Source organism: Branchiostoma floridae, chromosome 2 (assembly GCF_000003815.2).
Source record: "Branchiostoma floridae strain S238N-H82 chromosome 2, Bfl_VNyyK, whole genome shotgun sequence".
In the NCBI taxonomy this organism is placed as follows: domain Eukaryota; kingdom Metazoa; phylum Chordata; class Leptocardii; order Amphioxiformes; family Branchiostomatidae; genus Branchiostoma; species Branchiostoma floridae.
The window spans coordinates 926,447-939,274 of NC_049980.1; the positions used below are offsets into that span (position 1 = coordinate 926,447).

The 12,828-nt window shown below is 43.1% G+C and overlaps 1 protein-coding gene across 1 annotated transcript in view; it reads left to right on the top strand.

Annotated features, from left to right (window-relative positions):
* The window catches only part of LOC118409814 (insulin-like peptide receptor), a gene marked incomplete in the record, with an annotated part of 30,047 nt that overhangs the window by 11,916 nt on the left and 5,303 nt on the right, over positions 1 to 12,828 (top strand). The window contains 14 exon segments of the mRNA XM_035811133.1: positions 820 to 924; positions 1,473 to 1,669; positions 2,228 to 2,284; positions 3,036 to 3,096; positions 3,940 to 3,984; positions 4,207 to 4,415; positions 4,690 to 4,767; positions 5,666 to 5,756; positions 6,762 to 6,974; positions 7,882 to 8,067; positions 8,516 to 8,697; positions 10,018 to 10,101; positions 11,054 to 11,175; positions 11,662 to 11,757. Coding sequence (XP_035667026.1) covers positions 820 to 924; positions 1,473 to 1,669; positions 2,228 to 2,284; positions 3,036 to 3,096; positions 3,940 to 3,984; positions 4,207 to 4,415; positions 4,690 to 4,767; positions 5,666 to 5,756; positions 6,762 to 6,974; positions 7,882 to 8,067; positions 8,516 to 8,697; positions 10,018 to 10,101; positions 11,054 to 11,175; positions 11,662 to 11,757 — 1,726 coding nt within the window.

Sequence of the window (12,828 nt, forward strand, 5' to 3'; positions counted from 1 at the left end):
GGATAGCACATACATTACGTCCCATTAGCCGCTATTAGGCTTATGACCTCGCCCATACAGCAGACGTGACGAATAGATACATACCTGGCGTCGTGTGTTGCGTAACTGGTAGAGCGTTCGGCTCGGAACCTTGAGGTCCCGAGTTCGATACTCGCCATGCCCCCGACGTTGTGTCCTCGGGAAAGCCTCTCTACACGATGTTCCTCATTTCACTCAAGAAAATGGTTAACTGGCGTCAGTCGGGAAAGTAAAAGACTAACATTTGTCTCTACTTTGCACTGTTAAAGTTGAGTAAAATACAACATTTTCATTGTCTGTCCCCAGGCAAAAAAGGCATGCTTGCGAAATCAGACGACAGGGCGTATTGCAATGGTAACGTGTGGCGCGAAAAATGAACTTGATGTTGCTAGTAGAACTAGAAGGTGCCCGAACACAATTGTAGTTCAGGTATTTTTTTTAAAAATGCACCACAGTACTTGAAAAGGTCATACAGGTTCTTGTGAGCAAGACAGCAAGGTGAATTTAGGCAGAATACGTCGGATTTGAGACTGTACAAGTTGGATTACGGCGTTTCTCTGGTCGGCGTGAATTTGCGCCTTGAAACTGTTACCGGGTCCTGCCTGTGCGTCGGCTGCAGTTCCATGACCTCCGCTGGGCGTTGCATAATTAGCCATAAAAGTGTGTTTTGAAGAGAACGAACAGGCAAATCATTTTCACCTATTGCATCAGCAAAATATAATCGATTTTTGTACATTTCCTTTTCACCCTACTTAAAATATTCATACTATGTATAAGAACATTTTCCTTGTGTGGTTACAGACCTACCAAAGGTGGACAAGAGCTCAATTCACGTGGAAAATCTCGTGCAACGCGAGAACGGGAACTGGACTCTCGATTTCAAGGTCACATGGGACAGGCCCAATGGTGGGTGACGCTTCTTGATACATTTTTTTTCATATCCATGAAATAGAATTGTATTATATGTTTGCATGTGTTCATTGATGACAAGAAGTGTTTACATTTTTACCATATGATGTGATGATACGATTAATTGTTTATTTGATTTCAATATAGAAATCATTCAGTCACTCAGACTCAAGTCAATGACTTGTATACAAAATCACGTCCACTCACTCACTCACTTACTAATTGTCACAATGTCTCACACTCATTATTTCCTCAATGAATGTATTAATCTTTAAATGGCCCTGTTGGCCAACCAACCAGCGAAACTTAGTACTTTGATTCAATGAACGAAGTTTTCAATGAATGAGTCAGATACCATGTGTTAACATATGCATAATCAGCCGACGTTTTGCAGAATTCCAATCTCAAACACAAATGATCCATCCTGAAATTAGTAGGATGCATTTTTTGTACTTCCAAAAATACCTATCCTTCGGAAAACAACACTCCTTTCCGGAACTTATGACTCCTCTAAGTAGTACCAATTTACTGTTTGTTTTCCTCAGGTACGGACCTGGAAGGTTACATGGTGAAACTGACGGATTGGTTCAGTCACTCAGTCAGACCTGAGGACTTTCCGAGCTATGACGGCCCCATCGACGACATCGGGTGGCCCTTCCCTGGACTCGGAGGCATGACTTTCCCTCCAATCACCGTGCAGACGGATCGGGAAAAGCTAGAGCAGAGAGGATTCACCTTTACGGTAGTGTATTTTTTTTTAACGTTTCCAAGAAGGTTATGGTTTCGGATACGTCTAACTATCTGTGCCTGTTAGGTTTTTAATTTGTCTGTTTGTTTGTTTGTTTGTTTGTTTGTATGTTTTGCAGAGCATAAATTGAGAAGTCGTAGATGGATCCTTATGATATTTCGAATGTTGATAGAGATAGGCAAATTATCCCCCCTGGCGTCTTTCTAAGATACTACAACGGAACTTCGGAATCTGATTGCTCGTGTATTAGGTTCACCACTTTGGTTGATGGATAGCTTTTATAGTCGGGAAGAAGTAATTCAAGTTTTGGGCAATCTAGTCTATAAATGTCGGATTAGTTTTGTTTATTATTCCTATCTAGCCTGGGATTTTTGTGGATTGGGGGGGTGTGGATGTGGGTTTCTCCTGTGATGTCAAATGGCATATTAACTATTGAATGACACCTTAGGACTATGGTGGCAATATTTTACAGTAGAACGACCTGCAGAGATCAATCTTAGCGATGTCATCCAACATGAGATTTTGAACCCCTGCTTCCTTGCAACTTTTCAGGACACTGAATCGATCACCTATGAAGGCAAGTGGCTGTCACACGCCTACGACTTTGAGGTACGTCGGTACATCTTGTTCACTAATATAACCTTCGTTATGACCTGGAATAGCCATATTTTTTATAAGATGGCGTGGCACATAGATGCTCAAAGACTCCAACATAGCAGAACACAGTTTTCGGCCTTTGGGGACAAGGTCCACAGGACTGGCCATATATAGCCTCTGTTACAGGCTTCGAACGGGGCTGTCACAGGCTTCGAGCGGGCTGTTTTTGTGTGTGTGTGTGAGGGGGGGTCTTGTTCGTCATTTTTAACGTTGTGCTGCCGGTATAGCGAGGTTGCCGTGGATGGTACCACACCCAACACCCCCACCCCCTCACCCCCAAAGAAATGATAAAAATAAATACTAGCCCCGTTTAAAGCCGGCAACAGAGGCTGAGCCATATAGTGGTCTCATTATCTAGTCAAATTCGCCATTCCCGCTGTCTTTTTGTAGTTAACGAATGTCCTCCATGCATGTTGTAACTTTATGAGTATCTAGAGTTAAGGATGTGGTTAGTTGCGACAGAAAAAAGGTCTACGTCAGTACCTGACACTTTATGCAAATTTGGTCAAATATAAAACGGTTGCCATTTCTTGCAGGACCGCGGTCTATAGGATGCCAATATGAACTGCAAAACTTATTGAATGTGATGAAATAGAATAAAAGTTTTATTATGCCAGACACAAAAGAATTCTATATTTTCAATAAAAGATATGTAATGGTTGATGACAATTTAACATGTTTATGCCTGACTTCTTATACGCAGATTATCTGTCTTCAAGGAGGAAACTCGGGCGGGTCAGAGAATCAAAAGATTTTTACCGCAGGTTTGTACCGTCTGAACCTCTTTATATTACAATTACATTGTTACAGTCGTACAAGTTGCCATCTCAGCCTAATGTCAAGTAATGACCACCTGACCATTGACATACAGCCACACCAGTATAGATTACCACCTCAACCTAAGGCCACCTTAAGGTCCCTTCCCACGAGAGCAAGAATGAGCCGGAATGCCGTCAAAAATTCTTACTGCATTCCAGATATTTGTGCCCGTTCTTTTGGCTAGTCCGAAAGTTTTTGACATGCTCAAAACTTTCGAGGTGTATTTGAAGTGGAGAAATATCGAATTTCAAAGTGTATTCTACTTGTATTATAACTAACTGCAGTATGACCGCATTCTACGGCATTCCAACATTATTCGAAGCATTCTTATCTCATTCGATGGAAAACCGAAATGGCAAGCCACTTCTAATCCAGCCAGAATGTGGCCAAAGTAATATGTGCAATGCAATGAGAATTTCTAGAATACACTAAAAATTCCCTGGAATAGAAAAGAATTTTCATTCTTATGGCATTTTGGCTCATTCCTTCTCGTGTGAAGTGGATATAAGGTCCATTTGGAATTCCCACCCGAATGTGGCACGAATTTTGCAAATACTCCACTCCGGCTAGTTCTGCTTAATTCCTGCTAATTTCAATTGGTTTCAGTATTTGGTTACTGAGTATTATGGGTGAATAGCTAAGCTTGTCGTTGTATTATAATGCTACAAACGTTCCTAAACAAATGTAGGTGCCATTCCGGATGTATTCCGGAAGGACTTCTGTCTTTTATCGGCTTTTTTTTGCCATATGGTGGATATGATAGACAGTGTTCTTTCTTTTCCCACCAGATTGCTATTCTTCAACTGGAGACCGAGAATTTTGTAAAACACAACGTAAGTGCATTCCTGTTTTGATGTTCCGTATATGTGGCTAGATCTTCATGAGACCTGGAAACGATTAGATTTGAGGCCACCTAGCAGTTTTTCGGAACTGTAGGAGCCGATCTTGTTTCACAGCGTAGATTAGCTCATGAACGTGTCGTCATGACTTTGTGGAACTTTGATTTACTCGTATTTAAATGTTATTACCGTTGTTTCATTTCTACCTCGTTCCAGCCGTGTTGTACTCCAGCCAACCGGCCAACTTGACTCTGCTGGGCCTGAGCTGTCAGAATGGCACGGGCGGCGCTTCCTTCACGGCGGTCTTCTCCTGGCTTCGCCCCGTTCAAGTGGCGCAAGGGCACGCCGTCTTGTTATACGCCATCCGGCTGGTGGTGGGCGACCAGGCGACCAATGACCCGCAGTTTGACGTGTTTGTTTCAGAGGTAACTAGTAATTCTTTCTCCGGTGTTTTTAAAACGGTGTTCAAGGGGAAAAAGGTCAATCGACGGTGATTTCAAGGGCAACATTACGGTGACCATCTGTCACCTTCTACAGGGCAATTCTGCCTGGTTTACAATGTACTGCAGGACAGGTGTCGCTGCTCACAGTTTCGATGCGGTCACAAAACGTTAGGTATCATACATATGTACAAACCTCGAGAATATTTAGTAATGTTACGTATCTCCCCTATTAACCTACTCTGCTGTGTTTCTGTAGAACTCAACGCGTGATGACTTGGACCCCATCTACTACAAAATTGAAGAGCTCAGGTTGGGGGAATCCTACGAACTACAAGTAAGTATCTGGGGTGCACACCGCGCGCGGCCTTTAAAAAAAGCGAAAATCTCACAAGTTCACGCAAATTATTGCGGCAATATTGCGAAATTAGCGGCTGTCGTCAAAAGTGCATGTCAACAAACGGTTGATATGGCAACACGAGAAAAGGATTTTTTTCCAAACTTTGTGAAACCGTTGCCAGCTAAATTTTAAGACAACTCACCAAATTTAGTAGCTCTAGCCCGAGCCGTTCTGGTGTTATGTGACATGAAAGTTGGCACAGGAATCACCACCCGCGGCCGCCCCCGTCTGAATAGAAAATATAGCGTTTAACTCAGATCCAGCATAATTTTTACCAACACAGATGAACTTTCAATTTAACACATTTGTATTTTTATGTGGTGCTAGAATCTGAATTGTGGGGACCGCGTGGCACAGTGGCAGCATGTTCGGATCTGCACCGACAGGTTGCGGGTTCGAATCCGGCTGCCGTGTCACCAAGCTTGTGCCCCACTTACCACGACTTTCCCCACTTTACTCAAGTGAAAATGAGTAAGATAGGACGTTAAATGGAGGTCCCGTGTATGGAGAGAGCCACACCCCATGCACGTTAAAGAACCCCCACATGTGCGATGGCGCGGTGTGTGTTGGAGCAAACCATTCTGTCTGGAGTTGGTGATTCACTACAAATCACCCGGACGGAGGCCTGGCGAACCTTCGTGTCGTATCAGCCATACGGTGATTTACATTATTCACCGTGCCCCGGAGAGGAGATAGGCGCCGCCAGGGGACTAAAAGGCCTATTGATACAGCATAACATGTTGTGCTGCCCCTACGGCTAAGATTAAAAGATTATGGGTCTAATGAATGAAAAACGAATGAAAGAATCTGAACGATGATGTACTTGTGGTTTCAGGTGACACCTTTGGTGAACATGACCTATCCCCAGTCGTCGCAATACGGCAACAAAGATCAGCTTACTTTCAACACCACCATATCCAACACAGGTCAGCACTTTTGTACGGAAGAACATCTCACATCAATTCATGATAAATCATTTAAAAACAGCACTACAAAACTGAGAATTAGCCAAGACATTACGAATATAGTATTGCTACCGTACAGGGCTGACACCACAGTTGATTCTCTTCATTGGTACACAGCATAAGAAGCCCTGAAACAAGACATTGTAAAAGTACTTACCTTTATTTCAATTTCAAAACTTCTTCTCCGCCAGAAATTCAAAAGGATATACTAGCTAAAAATCGAAAGGAAAAAAGGGTCTCAACCACCTCAAACTCTTGTCACAGCTGATTCAAGTAAACAGACCTTACCTTTGGCCTTAAATTTTCTCTTGTATCTTTCCGCGGAACCTAACAACTCAATCAAACCTTACGCCAACTAAACGGGTGAACGGAACAAATTTTGACCAAAATTGGAAAAATCAGACCCTACCTGTTACTTCTAGCAAACAAAAACTCAAGGTCGGGCAAAAATCTTTCCGAGGAAAAGAAGGATTTTCAAAGGTTTTAAGTAGGAACTACAATCCCATTTTGTGCTCTCTACCACGCAAGTCAACTGTGACGTCAGCCCTATACCGCACGGTAAAATGGATACCATGCTTAAACCAAAACCTTCTTTCCTCTTCTACCGCGAAAATTCATGTATATATAGGACACGTATGTTATGATAAACTTGATGCATGCTTCCGAAAATAGTTTCATCTGGGTGGTAGAACATAGGATATAGGAGAATTCTTTTTTACACAACCAGCAGGTACTCACATTGTTTACGTTTCGAGGACGAGGGGGATACAAGCTTAGCCACGTTTGGGATTATCTTCTCACCGCAAAAGCGCCACCTACATCGGCTACATATAGCGGTGAGAAGCAGAACTCTAGTTAGAAGCTCTGACGAAGCTCTGAGAGACATCGAAACGTAAGCAATGTAAGTACCTGCTGATTGTGTAAAAAAGAATTCTTCTTTATCCTTTGATGCATGTTGTGCTGCAGACCGGTGTGCTTCCTGGACGGGCGGGAAGGCGTGGAAGGAGGACCGTAGCAGCAGCGAGGGCGGCTCGGTGCTGGTGACGGTCCTGCCCGTGCTGTCTGTCGCCACGGTGCTGCTGCTGGGATCCGCCGTGGCCGTCTGTCTGTGCCGGAGACATCGTGACAGCTCCAGGACCTACACCGGCCTCAGCTTCTTCCCAATCCTTCCCAAATCTGGTGAGTATAACTCAATACTGTAAATGCAGAAATGTTCGCGGTGGATAAATGTTCGCGGTTTTCGCGGTGACCACTTCACCGCGAACTTAAAACCACCGCGAACATTTTTCTATAATGGTATTAAACTGCAGTCTACGGTGTAATTACCGCGAAATTAAAACCACCGCGAAAAGTCATTTTTCCCGCTACCGCGAAATCAAATCCCCGCGAACTTAAATGCAATTACAGTAAGCCTTTTCACAGTAGTCAGGACGCATGTGCGGCAACAGGAATTCTAGGTAAGATTGTCAAAGGGTAAGGCCCACAAAAAGTATACAAAACACGTCTGGACATTGTTTTGCAAATCAAAACAATTGTCAAGACAAGAACTGTCTACTTTTGTGGGCCTTACCCTTTAAAAATATTACCTAGAATTCCTGTCGCCACACATGCGTCCTGACTTCCATGAAAAGGCTTGTTTATACTGCATTCAATATGTTGCATGAACAGCTTGTAAGTGGTTGTAGTATCATTAGGCGACCAGAAGATGACGTTTGCTTCAGTGTTCTTGCTACAGGGACATTTACTAGATAAATGCATGAAAGTCATTACCTTTGCTGAGAAGGATGAAAGCGCGTGTTATAATGTCTATGTGTGTGTTTGTGCCTGAGAAATATTTTTGCAAGATATGTGATTTGGAAAGAGGAGATTATAAATTCATATAAATTAAGCTGGTAAGAAATTTCTGAAGAAGGTGTGTGTGTGTTTCTTTTTTTTGCCATGTACCTGTACATGTACAAAATTGGACATAGGTAAAGAGAGACAAAGACTATAATTCATACATATAAACATGCGACTTCACCTGCTAATATGGCGGATGTTAAGTTGCGTCATACTCACGTGACAGCGATCCCATGATTCCCCTCAGATTGGAAGCCCCCTGTAGCGCCCCGCCCCCAGCACGACTTCGGCCAATGGGAGCTCAGTCGCGGCCTATTGGAGGTGGAAAAGGAACCAATCGGAAAGGGCGCTTTTGGTCTGGTGTTCCGCGCAATCGCCGTGGGCCTGGATAAGAACCCGCTGCCTGTAACAGTCGCCGTCAAGACTTTACCAGGTGAGGGATAAGTTTTTGGTGACGCCTCAGGGGCGGTTGTTTTCACTGTCGTGGTGTCTGCTAAACATGCTTGTTCTGAGACGTGTCTTGTCACGTGACAATGTTCATAAGCCGTCACGTGACAGACAAACTCCAAGATGAGATTGACAAAGAGACGTCTCGAAAGCTTCCCCAAGCTAATTGAACTTTAGTTGTGTATATATTTAATTTATATAAATTAATGTTAATTTTTTTTCAAAAGTATGCTTGTCCTTCTGCATGCAGCTCCGATATCAGAGGTCAGAAGTATTGTGATCTTGACTTTATGATACGTATTTACAGTAGCAGAAAATACCAAACAACCCTCTCTGTATCTCTTCTGTATCTATTTCAGTGACTTTAATTAACTTTTAACTAGCCACGTCAGATGGACGTACTTTGTATTGACCAATGAGCACCTCCTTCTCAGAACACCCGACCAATGAGCAGCGTCAGGACTTCCTGGACGAGATCCAGACCATCCTGGACATCGGGCCGCACCCCAACATCCTGGGCATGCGCGGCTGCTGCACCATGTCCGACCCGCTCTACCTGGTGGTGGAGTACATGCCGTACGGAGACCTGCTGCACTTCCTCTGGGAATGTCGACAGGTACATATAACTATACTTCTATCTGTACCAGGGAATGTTAAGCTAAGGGCACAACCCGCCGTACGTGCAATTTGTCCGTACATTTTCTGAAAACGTTCAGGCTGTACATGGCAGTCGCGTTGCCCGTACCGGCACGTACCGGGGACCAATTCGCAGCCCGATGGCACACAAAGTTTTGCCTGCACGTAAACTTCTACGGTGTGTACATCTGCTTGCTCCAAAATCCGTCGTATTCCGGAGCTTACGAGTTCGTACGGAGACGGTACTTACCACTTACGGATCCCAAAAGATAGCCCACGTTTCGGCACGTAGACAGCACGTATTTGCACGTACGGCGGGCTGTGCCCTTAGCTTTACCTGTATCTGCACCTGCATCTGTACCTGCATCTGTCATGTTCATGACCTGTGTTTGTGTAAATTATGTTACGTTGCGCTAATTTGTTATGTATCTGTACGTGAATTTGTACTGCATCTGTACCTGTTTCTGTACTGTACAAGTTGCATGTGACTACCTGTATTTTTACTGTATCTGTACGCGAATTTGTATTGTATCTGTATGTGAATTTGTACTGTGTCTGTGCCTGTTTCTGTACTGTCACATTATCTGTACATGTAACATGTAACGTTACCCGTATCAGTTTATGTTCTCGTAATCATATCAGTGTTTGTATATGTTATTTAAATGTATCTTTGTATGTAAACGATTCTTGCTAGTGTATTTTAACCGTATGTAAACCTGCTAAACTCTCTTGGGTCCCAATGCTTATAAACAAGTTTGAAAGAAACAAATCTTATCCATATCAAGCACCCGTTCGTAAAAAAAACGAGGTATTTTTTAAACGAGGTATTTTTTTTTTTGGTGTGTCTGTGTGTGTGTAATTATGTGTTTGTTTTCCGGATATATATGCATGTGGTCAGCATAACTTAAGAAATCTGGATAGATTGTAATGATCTTTAGTATGTGAATAGGCGTTGGGAAGACAAAGGTCATGTCTATTCAGCCCACCCCCTAAGTGATGAGTCACTGCAACATTTTCATTTGTAATTTAGATAAATGGATAATGTTTTATTGCAAGTCCATGCCTATGGGGCTAATTGCAAGTGAACAAAATTAGATACATAAAGTGATCAAAAACGTGTAAATAATCTACATATTCTAACATACAAATATTAACTGATTGTATGTACATGTCATTCTAAAACCTACAATACTATTCCGGGGTTTGGCTTCTTCTTTGAAGACAGTTGAAAATGAACATTTTCTATGATAGATACTACAGTATGTCGTTGTTGACATTCTTTACCCTTTCAATCCCACAGCCAGCTGCACACAAAGAGGACCCGATATACCAGTTCCAGGAGAAGGGTGTGTACCAGGTGGCCAGGCAGGTGGCAAGGGGCATGGTACGGAGCACATGTATGTCATAATGCACGTATAATAGCCAATATATTATTAATATTACACTGCCACTGAGGCTTTTAGGGAACAGTGCAGGAACATTGAAAGACAATCCCCTAAAATGACAGTCTGAACAGTCACAATAAAGGCAAAATGAGCCGGAATGCCGTCTGAATGAAAGTTCTTTGTACTTTCATGGCTATTCGTAGTGCATTATTGCAATTCTCACTACATTCTAGATATATATGCTCGTTGTTTTGCCCGGCTCGAATGTGCCCGTTCTTGTGCCCGGCTCCAATGTGCCCGTTTTTGTAGCCGGCTCGAATGTTTGTGCCATGCTCAAAACCTCGAAGGTGACTTTGAATTGAAAAAAAAAATATCGAAGGGCATCCAAAGTGCATTCTAACTGCAATGTAACCGCATTCTACGGCATTCCATCATTATTCGAAACATTCTGATGCTATGTCATGTTATTAGCTGGAGAAGCGAAACGGCAAGCTACTTCAAATCCTGCTCGAATGTGGCCCCAAGAATGCGTACAGATATCTGAAATGCAGTGAGAATTTTTAGAATATACTACGAATACCCAGAAATATACAAAGTGTTTTCGTTCTGGCGGCATTCAGGCTCATACCGCCTCGTGTGAACGGCTTATATGGTCTATTTGTAATTTGTAATTTCCTTCCGAATGTGGCGCGAATTTTTGAAAATTCTTCATTCCGGCTGGTTCTGCTTGATTCCTGCTGATGCGGTTTAGTGAGAAGTGGCCTTTACTGTGAGTCTCACTAAATACTGGAAACAACCGAAAACAACCGAAAACAACTTTTACTAATTACCGAAAACAACCGAAAACAACTTTTACTAATTACCGAAAACAACCGAAAACAACTTTCACTAAAAACAACAAAACGGTGACAGTCGCAACCCAAGAATATTAACCCTGCTTGACGTTCACAGGAGTACCTTGCCCAAAAGCGGTTCATCCACGGTGACCTGGCAGCCAGGAACGTTCTGGTCGGAGATGGACTCATTGTCAAGATTTCCGACTTCGGACTCTCCAGCGACATCTACCATCGAGGGTAGGCAGAGAATTCTATGAATAAAGGGGTTTGCCAATAAGCTGTTTCATGGATTGAACTACGCATGCGAAATGTGGTGAATTATGAGCAATACGTTAAAGGCCCCACAGCCAAAGCGGTGTATCCCACTGCACATACACATTCGGCACTGTAGGGTCATGTTGGCATAACTGCAGTGTGTTTGGCCCAAACCCAGAGGTCCCAGGTTCAGATCCTGCCAGGCTACCGATCTTATGCGCTTTAAAAAGGCACGTTACATTGCTTTTCCCAGTTATACCAGGTGCAAACATGAGTACATGACTTCGGTTTAGGGGACGTAAGGGCTGTGGGAAGGAGGGTTGGGTCAAATTCTAAAATTTTACCTACATGTGCTGTTGGACCCTACCTTTTTTTTTCGCACCTCCTGAAATATGAAGATATGGTGTTCATTTTACCGCCTTGCATTTGCCTCAGAAGTTTATTGAATAGATGCACTATTTTCTCCAGGTACATGCGTGAAAATGTCGGGCGGAAGATTCCGCTGAAGTGGGTGAGCCCGGAGAGGATATACGGCGGAGGGCGGTGTACCATAAAGAGTGACGTGTATGTATCTCTCCACTCATCGCATTGTGTTTCAATTCATGTATCTACATATTTTCTGTCACTCTATCTATCCTTAAATCAATGGGGATTTGTAGTGTAGTCTAGAAATTCTCACTGCATTCCAGATATTCGTTTGGCCAAATTCTGGCAGGATTCGAAGTGGCTTGCCGTTTTGGTTCTCCATGGAATGAGATAAGGATGTTTTAAATAATGTTGGAATGCCGTAGAATGTGGTCATACTGCAGTTAGGTATCAGGACAGTTCGGCACATGGACACTTCGGCCCGGACATTTCGGCCCAAAGTCCAGGACACTTCGGCACCAGGCCGAGGACACTTCGGCCCAGGCTCAGAGGACACTTCGGCCCCGCTAGTTCTCATGCTATGGAATGTACAAATTAATTGAAAAGCTATGTGAAATGCAACGATAAAACATATTGAGCATTAAGTCTTGAAACAAATAAATAAGTCTTGAAAAATTGCAAACAGACTTACCTACCACAGTAACATCTGAAACAGCCAACACGCTTTCCTGTAAAATCATACGTCCTAAAATTATACGTTATTTAGTCAACTTGGGCTACGTGTTAGTTAACTATCGTGGACTGGACCCGGGGCCGAAGTGTCCTCGGCTTGGGGCCGAAGTGTCCTCGGCTTGGGGCCGAAGTGTCCTGATTGCCAGGGGGCCGAAGTGTCCATGTGCCGAAGTGTCCGACATTCCTGCAGTTAGTATAGTTAAAATACACTTAGAATCCACTTTGAATGCCATTCGATATTTCTCCACTTCAAATGCACCTCGAAAGTTTTGAGCATGTCAGAATCTTTCGGGCCAACAAAAAGAAAGGGCACAAATATCTGGAATGCAGTGAGAATTTTTAGAATGCACTTACTGATTCCCAGTGATAGAAAAGAGTTTTCCGGCTCATTCTTGCTCGCGTGTGAAGGGCCTTTAGTGAAACGTAGAACCATTTTGACCAGCTACTTGAAAAGATTCTTCTTCAAAGTTCCTTAAGGCACTTCTATAACTATTGTGAGTTTTTGACTGTTTTCAAAGTATTTGTAAGAGAATAATG